General features: G+C 37.4%; 1 protein-coding gene across 1 annotated transcript in view; it reads left to right on the top strand.

The window, feature by feature from the left end:
* The window catches only part of IL1RAPL1 (interleukin 1 receptor accessory protein like 1), a gene marked incomplete at both ends in the record, with an annotated part of 598,003 nt that extends 584,014 nt beyond the window's left edge, over nucleotides 1-13,989 (top strand). The window contains 3 exons of the mRNA XM_083855627.1: nucleotides 1,999-2,142; nucleotides 11,787-11,957; nucleotides 13,271-13,989. Coding sequence (XP_083711753.1) covers nucleotides 1,999-2,142; nucleotides 11,787-11,957; nucleotides 13,271-13,989 — 1,034 coding nt within the window. The remainder of the gene's footprint in view (nucleotides 1-1,998; nucleotides 2,143-11,786; nucleotides 11,958-13,270) is intronic.
* Nucleotides 13,990-14,445: the final 456 nt, after the last annotated feature.

The raw sequence follows: 14,445 nt of genomic DNA, 5'->3' as shown, positions 1-14,445 counted from the left end.
AGATAGATTTTACTGAAGCAAACATAAAGGTATAATCTTACTTTATGGGGAAACATATAACTAAGGGGGACTCTGATGGCAAAAGTGATGGAGTGCATTAGTCTGATTTCATGCACAGTGACAGAAAACAGATGAATACCTGCAGTTATTTCTTTCCATTTAATATAAAAATCATTAGTTTAGGAAAACTTCTGTTTTCCAGTTGTAAAGTTTTTCTTTGCCTTCAGTGAGTCATAACAGCTGGCACATAAATAGTGTACTTTGTGCCTAGCAACCCGAAATACTAAAGCCTTTCTTCTAGTTACCACTGAACAGCTGCATCACCTGTATTACAAAATGATAAACAGGGTATAGTAAGCCAGTGCAGAGTCATTTCCATCTCCATTTATATTCTAAAATACTGCATTACTTGCTTATGCAAACTGTATTTTGTCGGATGTTTTTAATAACATTTCCCTCTCTGGACCAGAAAAGTATTGGGAGTTTGAAATAACCATGTCAGTCTTAAAAATATCTAACACAAAGGAGCTTCCAGCACAGTTTTGGAAAGAATGTCGTGGAATATAAATTCCTTTTTATTTTATTTTATTGCACTTTTAGTGTCTTCAAGAGAGCAATGAAATCTTCTTACAGTTGCCTCATAATAATAATAAAAAAGGTGTGATTCTCAGGAGAAGCTGTCAAATAAATGCAATTGTCAATTTTTCCTCTAAACTTTTATTTCTCTAATTGAATTGTCTGCTGCTGGATTATCAAATCTCAACAACCACACACATACACAAAAAGGTTACTCCAGGTCCACACTACTTCACTGAGACAGAAGCTGCCCACCAGAAGAGGACACTGTGAAAATAACACTTGTTCTAGCACAGATTTTTTATGAAGCAAAAGCTTTATCTTAAATTTCCAAGATCTGGTATTTTTTCATTCCTCTAAATTGAGTGATTTGGAAAAACATGGAAGGTCTTCAGACTTGCCATCTAGTGATTTCAAATTACAAAACTGTTAACAACTCTCCCCCTACCCTCCTTTTATGACTCTACCAGTTTTCAGAGCAAATGAAAAGTAAAAAACCTCTGTGAACTCCCTTCAAACTGGGTGAGGCAAAAGTCCACTGTGACATGTTACCTTTGGCCTGAAAAGTGACTCCACTGCTGGTGCAGGACACTCGTGGTGGCCACAGGTGACCACTCCCTGTCCTCAGGAACAGAGCTCCATGGTGATGATCCCAATCCATCCTGTGAGCAGATGGCAGCAAAGACGCCAAGGGGTCTGAATGGGAATGTCACAACAGGCAAACCAGGACTCTTTGCTGTGTCTACTCATTAGCTAAGCCCACTGGGAGAAGAGTGAGAATAAACTGCAGACCTCTATGAAACTGTTAAAAAATATTAACATAAATATAGCTGAGATGTGAGGTTTTAGGGTTCCTTGGATAATGTGTCTTCACATCTTTCAAGGGTTTTTTGAAGTTTTTAAATTATTATTATTATTTCTATTTTTGCTTTGGAAAAAATAATAAAATCCTTATCTTGTCCAGTTTTCCCACGTCCTATTTGTATATAGAATAAGGGAAAAGCTGGTTTTGCATTATAGTCCTCAAAAACGAAACATTCACGTTTGCTTTCACTCTAAGTCAAATGGCAACATTTATCTAGGGTAAAGCAAATTGTGATCTATCTACAGAAAAAAAAAAAAGAAAGAGTTATAAAATATATCATATATATGCACATACTCACATACAAACATACATATCTCCAGCAAAGTATATTTTTTAAAAGAGCAATTAATATGGTGTATCAGAGGGAAAAAACAGCTTGTTGAAGAATGAAAACCCCATCAATTAGATACTCATTCAAGGGCTTTATAATGACATAAATATATAAATAACCCATCATTCATTATTTTACTTTAATGTTTAACAGAAATACAAGGTCTGCTGCTGATCTTTCTGTGATTTAGAATGTGGTTGTTACTGCGTTTTGTAATTCTTTGCAGAGCTGATGTACACAGTTGAGCTTGCTGGTGGTCTTGGTGCTATTCTGCTGCTGCTTGTTTGTTTAGTGACTATCTACAAGTGTTACAAGATAGAGATTATGCTCTTCTACAGAAATCATTTTGGAGCTGAAGAACTAGATGGAGGTAAGGCAGCTTCTTAGCACATTTCCTACTTTCTAAGAATATCTGTCTTTTATTTCTCTCCACCAAAGCCCAAAATCCATTTCAGCTCAAGATGTGTTAACAACTGCAATTTTAGGTGCTGACTTGAATATACATTCCTCATACAGTACATAAACACAGTCACTGCTGAGCTGATGTATGTGCTGCTCTCTGGAGCTCCAGAAGACATCCGTGTCTTTTAGAATTTTATTCCCAACACTGAATGTAAATTGCCAACATCTGTGCATTAAAGATTTTCACTTCCTGTCAGTACTGAAAGCCAGCTCTTTTTCTCTGTGAGCAAGGGGGTGCTCTCCCTAATTATATTCAACAAATAGGTAGAGGTTGAAGTGAATCTCAATTTACTGCTTGTTTAAACTGATCAGTTTCAATAAACTGTACTGAGTGTTTGGGAATGTACCCAGTAGTTCATTTGCTTGAGTTCATTTACTTAATCACTGAGCAGGCTGCAAATGGTCATTAAAGTTGTTCTGTGATTCAAGAACATCCAGCCTATACAAAAGTAATCCACAATATATGCACCAGCTCTGTCTAACATAGACATGTATTTTCATCTTTATCTTTTCATGGACTGAAGGAAAAGGGTTTTTTTGCCTCTTGCCTTACTAATCAAAATTGTGGTTGAACAGCAAACTGGGTTGTGCTGCAGTCTCTGATAATTAGATGTGGTTTCTCAGGTCAGAGTTCCTGATGTTTTGGGCTAACACTCTCTCTTTGGTGACAGGCCCTTTTTTCTCCACAGAAATACCAATCAAAGGGTTTTTTTGCAGGTCAAGGTAATAGCCTGTAGGCAGAAGCCACTGTGATATATTTAAATAAATATGTAGTGATAAACAAGTGATGGCTAAATCTGTCACTGATAAGGAAAAGAGCAGTTGCAGAATTACAGGTCCTTATATAAGACTTCCATAATAAAATCACTAGGGAATGACCCATTTCTGCCTCCCATCGAAAAATGCACAGGGATTCAAAATAGAAAATGCTCAGAACAACAAGCCCAAGAACATCAGAACATTTTGTAACCTTCTATGGGATTTACAGAAAGATGCATTAATGTAGCAGCTCAGTGAGGAAAAAAGGTTATTTTTTTATTTTACTGAGGAGGAAACTGAGGCCCAGAGGGACTGTGAGTCATGGAGGATTTTGACAGACACCTTTTTTTCAGAAGCTGAGGTCCTCTTCTATCCACAAAGCAGCTTCCAGTTTAAATGGAGATGCTTACTTCCATAAATTATTTAAATTTAATAATATTATATTAGTCTATGCAGAAATATACACTAAAATAACAATTGTTTAGATAGATGTAATTTATTTTTTTCTTTTTTAGTGTCAGTAATTCTTGCTTTTATAGCTGTCAATTATTTTCTCAAATAATTTCGACTTATTTGCAGACTTACTCTGTCAGGCGTTACGGTGTTGGGTCTCTTGTCCTGTTCCCCTTGGGAACATCAATACTTGAATCATGGATTTTAAATATCAAAAAAAGTTACCTCTAAAGGATACTGTTCTGTGATTCAAAAGGAGGAAAACCAATACCCATTCAGTTTATCCTTCTTAGCAAAGGTCATTGTTAAAGAAGCTCAAGCATGGATTCTCCTTAGAAGATCAATGCAAACACTGATAGCTTGGGTGCTTAACCACAGCAATATAAAAAGAAAAATACTACTTACAAATTCTTAATGAAAACATATAGCTTCTACCGTGTTCAATATGCTGGCAACATGGATAAAACCCACTGTGCTAATGAAGTAACTGCAACTGCACATTTCACTCTATCTCTTTCACTCAAACTCGTGGAAAAGAAGGAAGATGGAGAGAAAATGTTCCACAGAAGCCCAAGATATGGCTTGTGCAGAAATAAATTGCAGACATACACCGAGATCCCTTAGTTTAGCTTAGTTTTTGACAGATATAAAATGCTGAACTCTAAAATCCTATTCTAACCACATCTCCTGCAGTGCAGCAGCAGAGCGCCCACATTCTATTCATAATTTACACCATGTTCTGTCATACTTCAGGACAGCATGGAGATAAGCAAACATCAAAATATCACAGTCTTTTTTTTTTTTTTTTCTTTATGTGCACTGTATTGTACCCAGAGAGGATTTGAATCACTCTAAAGGTGAGGTCCAATTAAAATTTTCAGTTGAAAATCTCTTTTAAAATTCAATGCTTCATTTCTTCCCTGATCAGAGAACAAGCCCTTCAGGATGTCAAATCTCATCACAATTCCTTTTTCCTCTCCAAGCCTTAGACACATCAGTTTTTCTCAGGCTAACTAACATACGTATTTTTGTAGGAGTCATGGGTAAGTTGTGAGAAATATTTGAAAACAAAGTATTTAACCCTTACAGCTAATGCAACTCAATTTATTACTTTCTGTAGGGATACTGCAGATTAAACCAGTCCTCACAGCTGTCGATTCCTCATTTCTCTAACTTACAATGTTGAAATTCTCAATGTTTTTTCTCAGCCTAAGGACAAGACTTTCCTGTTTCTTCTCTCCCTTACAGACACTGCATTTCAGTCCTGGGAATGGTAATTGAAGCCTTCTTTTATGTTTTCATGGTTGATTCCCTGCCTTTCCTATTAATTTGGAATACAATAATATTGCTGCTTCTCCTCTCACTCCACACCTGTGCTTTCCAACCATGTGGGAGCTGGCTCCACACCAGGGGATGGTGTGATGGACACCACAATGTGTCCTCAGTGCAGAGGAGCACAGGGTGCCCCTGTCCAGTCAGGGGACCTTGCTGTGACTGTCTGACAGCTCCCCTGGTCACTGCAGCACTGGGGCAAGAGAAACACTCTGACCCTTGGCAAAGCAGTAGCTTTTTTACCCGCAGGTGTTTGGCATGACCTTGCATCTCTGAGCCATAACTAACCATAACTGGTTAGTACTGGCCAGAAACTCACAGATCTGTTAAAGAGGAAAAATCCAGTTCAAGATCTCTCCACATACACAGTAAAGATGATAGCTTGAAGTGCTATGCAAACAAAGAAATGTCCTGTACTGCTCTGAAAACAACAACATTTTTAGAAATAGATGCTTCACTGGGAACTTCTGAGGGCTAATCTTTTTCAAATGTCAGGTAACCTTTTTAGTTTTGCAGCTTTAAACTTAAAAGCTTATTTTAAAAAGCCTTGTCCATAAGGCACACTTTAGGGACTAAAATGATATTAGTGAAAGCCACTTTTAGAAGTGATGATTTCTTCTATTTTGTTGTACATTGAACTCCAACAAAAGGGATTTTATATCATGTTCATTCTCTGTGGAGCGCTTTAACCGTTGTTTTTCATGTATTTTTATTTTCCAAGGAAGTTCTCTTGATGTTGTTCCTAGTTTTTAAATGACTTTATGAAAAGAATTATTGTACTTTAACTGACAGAGTGAAAATGCAAATAGCCATTTACAAGTAGCTGTGATCAACACATGCCCTGACTTCTTTCTAGCTTGCACTCTGTGACCTTAAAAGCTGTTTGTATAAGAAGAGATATTACCACTATATAGAAATCTGCTCTTTATCTAGATATGAGCTGACTTCCAGGCACCCTAAAGTCAGTGGAAGTTTTCCCATTATTCTACCTAGGACAACTTTCTCCTTTGTATTGTTCCTGGTCATCAAATTGTGCAAGGATCAGTCCCCAGGTACGACAGCCACATCAGCCACAGTGAGGGTGGAAAGGGAGTCACTTCTCTCAGAAGTGTCAATTACAATCCTCAGAGTGGACAAGAGGCTCAAAGTGACCAAAACAGCTATTTTAGACTTTTTTTTTTTTTTGCCATTTCAACATCTGAGAGGTTCCAGTGCATATGTGGATGACTGTATGCCAGTTTTAGTTTACATTATGGATAAATGCAGATGTCTATGGATGACAGGCTAAAAACCATTGGACATGGTCAGATAGGCAAAAGTAGCCAAAACCTTCTACATGTGTTGTGATTTAGATTCTAGTTTCAGAGGCAAGACCATATGGTACAGCTAATAATAGAAACAGTTTGCAGGTATCCGCTGCTACCATTACCTGGGTAGATTTTTAACATTTTAAATTGCTAAAACAAGTAGTAATTGAAGACAAAATCTAAACAAAACTCTTATAGACAATTTTCTAACAGAATTTACATAAATATCCTTTCTCACATCCATGCAGACAAGAAGTTAAGCTTTAGGATCAAGAAAAAAAAAAGAGTGTAGGCAACTGATATCTAGAAAGTGAGACCTTTGTTTAAGGGCTGAAATGATGACCTTCACAATGACCCTTGGTGCCTTTAGGTTCCATCAGCTGGTTCTAAAATATTGGGCAGGAGCTGATTGTGATGACCTCAGTCTTCTTCTCAGCTTTCTTTGCCACAGAAACTGGTAAATTGAAGGAAGCCACGGCTTCTGTCTAGCTCTGTTACAGGCCTGGGAAATTTCAATTCTGAAAGAGGGGAAGTGGCTGCTTTGTTTGTTTCTTTGTTTGTTTGTTTTCCACCACATTGCTGAAATAAAGCAAAGTGCTTGTAATAAGATTAAAATGTGCCACTGCTGAGCTCCCTCAGTTCAGGAAATCTTGTTCGGATTTGGTACATGACATCTCTACTGTTTCTTGGCTGGGCTGTTTGCCCTTTCATGAGAGATGAATTTCTGCTTCTTGCTGAGAGAAAGTAAATCAATGCTCAAACTAGGAGATTGATGAAACTGGTTCTTCCTTGTAGTTCTTGTTGCACCTGGGAGTCCTTATGCAATCATGATTGTGTCCTTGCTATTATTTAGCTGCAAAAGTCTAGCTGGGTTCATGGACGAACTTGTGGGGATGCTCTGATATTTTATTAATGTCCAGGACAAGAGCAGGTAAGAAATACTTTTTAGTGCTGTCCTGGGTTTCATCCCAGTGAAACTCTTAAGCAGCAAGGAATGGCAATGCTTTAAGATTCTTCAGGTTTCTGTATTACTTAGTTATTAACTTTCAAATATAACTTCTACCATTGGTTTAAGCACCACCAAAGCACTTGTGTTAATGATTATGCTATGCAGGTAGAGCTAGGCTGAAATTACTGCTGAAGTCAGTGACTTTGCAATTACTGAATCTTCCCTGGGGACGCACAAAATAAGTTTGCAATAGCAGTCCTACCACTCGTTTATACATTCTTATTGGCTATTGGCAAATTGTGACGATAAGAAATCCTGCTCTATGAATATCAATTTCAAATTCTATTAAAATCGCCTTAGAAAAATGCAGCTCTCTTCTTTCTAAACATTGCTGGTTAGAAAAAGGGATTTTTCTCTTATTTAATTACAATTTTATTGCTGGAAAACTGTTTCTTTCAACTCTTCTTGTTTATATTATTTATTTACATCTGAAATACAATTCAAACAATAAAAACTCAATTTATGTCTCCACTGAATATGGGATTTTCTAGGTTCTGTGCATGAAATATGCTAATTCAAAAGAAAATTCCTTTTTCCTCTCTTCCTAATTCATAGCATCTAAAGTGCATGTGTAATATATGATATATATTTACCTTAAAAAATAAAATATTACCAAGATCATCTTTAGATGCCAAACTAAGAGATTGTTATGGGTTGAAAACTTCAGATGTAATGTAGAAAAAAAAGAGACTACAATACAATTCAACATTGCTCACTTGCACAAGATTATGAACTATCATGAGGAATGCTACACTTAAAAAACACTATGCTGTGGAAAAAATTGTATGGGTAGTTCTTAATTTTTATTAACATTAAAAGGGCTTGACATTTAAAAATAATAGAAAATGTTATATCAGCAATAGTAAATAGTGTGAGGAAAAGCATAAGTATTTTGAAATACTTTATCTAGGATTTGAGCATTTTATTCAACTCAGTATTAAATGACATTTTTTCATTATATTAAGGATAACCTGTATCCCAATGTATACATTAAATGTGGCCCCCAAAATAGTGAAGCAAATACATATTAAGAAATGCCATAATTTTGAAGCAACTACAATCTCTGAGAAATTTTGAAAGGTTTTTTGTAACCCTTCCAGAACATAGCATGTTTCTTTTAAGACGAAATCTTTCTGTATCAGTTTGACTCCAACTCCCTGTGGCACTTGGAGGGATCCAATCTCCTATTTCTAAAGCTCCCCTTGAAATCCTGAAACATTGAGTTAAATCAGTGCACATTCTTGTATGAGTGTTTGAGTATTTAAGAGGAGAGCATGTGCTCTGCTGAAGGAATCAGCTGTCCAGTTCCCTGTTGATCTGGAAATGAAAGATCTACCCATCCCTGCTGACTGCACTGAGCTGTGGAGCACCCTGGGCATGGTCAGCTGCCTCCAGTGCACTGGATGTTTCTGAAGGCACTGCAAACCACTCTGAGGATTTCAGGATGCACAGACACATGAACTGACTCCACCACCTAAGTCTTAGGGCTTCACTGAAGTAAGGCTCACTATAAAATGTACCATTGTAGAATTTCTCATTTTTTTGATCTCTTAATCTGTTTTGTGCTAGAATATGTCATGTCAGTAAAAGTCAGAATTTGTCACTGGCTGGAACATGGCTGTTAAGAGTGTCTAGAAAGCTTTTTTCTTTTCTTAAATTTTCATGCATGTATATATTTTTTCTGTCCCCCATTAGCAGAAATATCTTCAATGTTTAAGTCTAATAAACCCTTAAAGGCCCAAACTGCTGGCTTCTTTCAGTGCAACATAGAAATCATTAGAAAATACATGCATCTATAATGCAAATTTAATGTTAAATCTGTTTGGTGGTCCCTGTGGCATTATCTTTCTTTCTGTAGGCATCAGCTTATCCTTTCTTCATGTGTAGCTGTTAGGAGAGCATGCATACAGATGAGTTCTTAGATGTCTGATAGCAATTTACTTACCCAAAGATCCCATTTGCATGTGAAAAAGTAGATGCATATAGAGTCTGGGTTTCATTTTATACTTACTTTGAGCCTTTAAGTGACTGCTGCTCAGAACATCCTTGGAATAACAAGAAGCATTTACAACTTCATCCCCTAAAAATTTATATCACTTCTGTTGGATTAACATCGTAGAAAGTTACAGGGAGTATGATAGTGTACTCTGCATTTAAATGAGTACCAAAAGGAATGGGCAGCATTAAAGAATGCATATTCCAGTGATGCAACAAGTGCTTTGGCTAGAATCCTGGGCCACTAAATGACATACCCTTTCCATGTGTTATTAATAAAGATGAGCTTTGACCCTCAGTGTTTACCCCTAAGGTCTATCTAAACCTGTGGATGAGTGTAGCTCCATGACCACTGCTCATAAACTTCTCACTTTCAACTCCATAGGATGGTTGAAACGACAGGACAGTTTGTATCATACTCTGTTTTGCCTGGAGTCTTGCAGTACCAGTGAATTGAGGCTGACTGAAACATTTGTGGGCTGAATGCATCACACCTTGAGCACAAGCTGCATTTGACCTCATTGTGATGAACTAATCCAGAGCTTCCCCATGCCTGATGCCTAAACACATCTCTCAGATATACTCTAGACCCAAACCATTCTTTGCCCTACTAATACTAATAAAACTAGGAGGGAAAGATATTTTCCCTGAAATACAGAATGATGAAGCTGTGGAGCTGCTGGAGCCCCCATGATATGAAAAATGTGTGCTTTATAAGTAAATAAGTAAATAAATAAGTAAAGTAAGTAATGTACTTGTAAATTAAGTAATTGTAACTAAGTAATTGTAAATGTTTAAGTGCAATATTTGCATATGCAATTAAGCAATGGCATAGCACAAGTAATTTCTCCTCCAACTACGAATGTGCAAACCATCTTAAGAGACAATACTCAGCCTTTAAAACAGTTTGAATTGTGCATTATTTCTTATTATTTATCCCTTTGAGAAGTGATACGTTCTCATCTTAACTCAAAGACTTTGAACAGAGCAGCACTGGTCTCAAGCATGTACCATGGTTATGACCATTAATGAGGTGACAATAGAATATGTCATTGCAGCACCAGCATTTTGTCAGTTGTGATAATTTCATCATATATTTTTTGACCTCACTGTGTGCTAAGTCTTTTGCTGGGTTAACACTGTCCTACTGCAGGAACAGAACCCTGCTGTGTATGTCCCTCTACATTATACTTGTTCCAATCAGTTTTATTTTAAGACATTGTCAGAGGCAGGAGGTGCTTGTCTGTTATTAAAGAACATGTTTTCATAAATACTCCAAAAATCATGGGAAGTGTGAACTATAAAAGACAGTGCTTCTCTGTTTTTTTAGTTTCCTTTTTTGTTGTTGTTGGTTTTTGATTGTTTTGTTTGTTTTTTTTTCTGTGGCTTTAACAATCCAATATATAATATCCCACAAAAGATGTGCAGGGCACAGAATGAGTACATGGCCATTTCGTGGGTTTATAAAGTTTAAAAGTAGTAACAGTACAACCACATTTGTTCTGTCATCTGCAAATGTTAATGAGCATAGAGCACATGGTTCCTCAGAAGGGAGAAAGGACTGCTCAAGATTAGCACCACTCCATTAATTTCATTTACACTCTTTGCATCCATAGCTGGCAGGCTTTTCAAAATAATGCTACCAGACTACAAAAAGATGTAAAATGAAGAAAGGAGTGGCTCAATAAATAAATTAAGTCAGCACTGACTGAATATAACATTACTTATGACACACAGTATTTAGAGTATTCAGTCAGATCTCTTTTACAAGCAATTGATATTCTGGGTAGCCTGTTCATAATGTTGTCAAGAGAGTTAGAAGGATGTTAACATTTCATTACTCTTGTCATTGATTTTCCTCTGCTTTCTTCACAACAAAAGTCAAAACGTGACCTCTTATTCCACTGAATTAGTTCCAGAGCACTTGGCATTATTGACCTCCTAATGAAAATTAATGGTGGCTCTTTTGATTCAGTCTTTCAAGTAGGCACACCAAGCACATTTAAAACACAGGCATAGTTATTTCTCACATTGAAGTGAAGTAACACACTGTTAAGCAATGAAATGTACATTAATGCAACATTAAATTTGCAAATTTAAGTGCACAGATTCAAGAAACATAAACTGCATTATTAGGAGCTGATGCTAGAAAGATTTAAGCTTGGTGATACTTTAAGATCTGGAGAGCTAAAGAGTTTTACAAGAAAGGCTATATGTAGATTTAGAGCATTTCAGCCCCAGGTCTTATATTTATAGTAAAATTCTGGATAGACTGAAATGCTTTTACTATGCAGCAGAGACATTTACATATTAGCTTAGTTATTTCCGTGCTATTTTTTCTCCTTTTATGCTAGAGAAGAATGAAATTTTTTCTCAGTGACTTTTGACTTTAGTGCTGGTGAGCTGTCACCCTGCAGCTGAGTGGATTTCCTTCATCCAGATTCTTACATAAACTGACTTCTGTCTATGGATATGGAGCCCTCCTTCCTTGCATCTGTGTAACCAAGGATTATCTCTACCAGGTGAAACAGGAAAGCTGAATGGATGCATATCTGGAGACTGGGTGAAAGCTTGCCATTTTATCTAAACCACTTACTATTCCTGGAAAATTCTCCTAGAAATAATAATACCTGGGGAAGTATCTGGAAAAACTGCTGGAATAAGGAATAAACTAACTTAATGTTTCTCTTTCCTTAGACAACAAAGACTATGATGCATATCTATCTTATACCAAAGTGGATCCTGACCAGTGGAATCAAGAAACTGGAGAGGAAGAAAGATTTGCTCTTGAGATTCTACCAGATATGCTGGAAAAGCATTATGGATACAAATTGTTCATACCAGACAGAGATTTGATTCCCACAGGAAGTAAGTCATGTCTTTATTCTCATGTGATTTTGAAGCAGAAAATGACTGATGGCAGTGATTGTTTTTAGTCTTGTTTCTATACCTACTCCTTCAGAATGTCATCTTTTCTCACATGTCTTAGAGAATGGTGAAGATAAACCACCAAACATTAATGTGCATTTCCCATATAAGAGGATTATTATTTAGTAATTTTATTGTTTTAATGGAAGGTAAAACAGTACGGACAAGGTATGCATAAGTAAAGGAAATGAAAGATACTAACATTTTTCAGATTTTTTGAGAGCTTGCATCTCTAGGAATGACTACCATGTTCTTTCTTTTCAGTTCCTTATATTTTGTTTAGAAAGATATCCATGATTCTAAGTACTACAGAAATTCACCCAGGAAAGAAGAAGTTGGTTTTCAACTAAAGCAATGGATGAGTAATAACTTCTAGACCAGACAGAAGTAGTGAATTCTGCCAGTGTCCACTGTAGACAAATGTGTAGTGGATGTACTTGATCATTCTCAGAGACTGAATACTGGAATTGATTCCAGCTGGTACAAGTAGATCTTTTCCATTCTTCTCTCTCATATTCCAACATAAGTACAGTAATGTTTGGTCAGTTGTTGTAATATTTTTCATGACTTCAGTGTAACCATATAGACAGTAACTAAATTCATTACCTTTAATGAAAGATAAAAGAAAGGATGCTTGGTATAGGCAAAACACAACATAGAATATCTAACAATCTCATGGATATTTTTTAAATCTACAACAAACTTAACACTAATTTACAAGAGACAACACTTTTTATGTATGTGTGTGGCAGGGGCATGAAAAAAAACCAGAATCTAAGCCTACCAAAAAAACTTAGAGTATCATTTTGGTTTGGGACTGATATCCTGAAGCACATGGCTGCTCTGTTGTCTAACTGAGTGACTTTGCCTTTTTAAAGGTAAAAATCATGATGGACATATTTGTTCCAATAGCGATATAGATGATACAAAGCTACAGCTCATGAACAACCACTCACCATCCATAGCACAGAACAGATGTGGGAATAGATGTTTTTCAGGATCACAGAATGGTTGAGGTTGGAAGAGGCCTTTGGAGGTCATCTTTTCCAACCTCCGTGCTCAAGGATGTCCACAGAGAGCAGGTTGCTCAAGATCATGTTCTGCCAGGCCAGCCTGGCACATTTGCAATTGATGTTTTTGCATATTTCAGTGAGATATTCTGGAGCAGGGATTTGCTCTGTTGTTTCTCACCAGTGTATGAGAGCAGACTGTTTTCTTAGATTGTTTTTTTGAGCAATTGTTTTGTTTTGTAGCCTACATTGAAGATGTGGCAAGATGTGTAGACCAAAGCAAGCGACTGATCATCGTCATGACTCCAAGTTACGTGGTAAGAAGAGGTTGGAGCATCTTTGAACTGGAAACAAGGCTTCGAAATATGTTAGTCACGGGAGAAATCAAAGTGATACTGATTGAATGCAGTGAACTACGAGGAGTTATGAACTACCAGGAGGTTGAGGCCCTAAAACATACCATCAAGCTCCTCACTGTCATTAAATGGCACGGACCAAAATGCAACAAGTTGAATTCCAAGTTCTGGAAACGTTTACAGTACGAAATGCCTTTTAAGAGGATTGAACCCATGACAAACGAGCAGGTTTTAGATGTCAGTGAGCAGGGGCCCTTTGGGGAACTGCAGACAGTCTCCGCCATTTCCATGGCCGCTGCCACTTCCACTGCTCTGGCCACTGCCCACCCAGACCTGCGCTCCACCTTCCATAACACATACCATTCCCAGATGCGCCAGAAACACTATTACCGGAGCTACGAGTACGACGTACCTCCCGCTGGCACCCTGCCTCTTACCTCAATAGGCAACCAGCACACCTACTGCAACATCCCCATGACACTCATAAACGGGCAGCGGCCCCAGACAAAAACTAACAGGGAGCAGAACCCCGAGGAGGCTCACACAAACAGTGCCATACTGCCCCTCTTGCCACGGGAGACCAGTATATCGAGTGTCATCTGGTGACCGACGTGCAAGGGGCTGTCGACCCCCTTGAGTAGGAGCAGAGTCTGCAGTCTGGTGCCTGGAACTACATCCTCGACTGCTGCTGTTAAACATGCATTACAATCGATCACAAACGAGGAAAAACAGGGTCTTGTACATATGTTTTTTGCAATTTCTTTGTAGCATCAGTCTTCCTGTTTTACCTATGTCTCTTCCCATTCACATTTTTGACTTTGTTTTATATGTCATTGGAATTTGTATATTTACATTTTTTTTAAACTAAGAGACTGCTGTATAGATAGGAAACTTTTTTGCTTCATTAGTATAGTTTTAGACTTTTTGTTTGTTTGTTTATAACCTCTCTTGGGAATGCTTGGACAAAGCTATGTTGATATCAGAAGCACCATCCATTTTGTTGGCCTGCCTAGCCATGCCTGCTGCAGCTCACCTCTTTTGGAGAGTTTTTGTTTTTAGAAG

The sequence above is a fragment of the Zosterops lateralis genome (assembly GCF_965231275.1).
Source record: "Zosterops lateralis genome assembly, chromosome: 2".
Lineage (NCBI taxonomy): Eukaryota > Metazoa > Chordata > Aves > Passeriformes > Zosteropidae > Zosterops > Zosterops lateralis.
The sequence above is the reverse complement of the archived record's forward strand: the minus strand, read 5'-3'. Positions and strand labels throughout refer to the sequence as shown.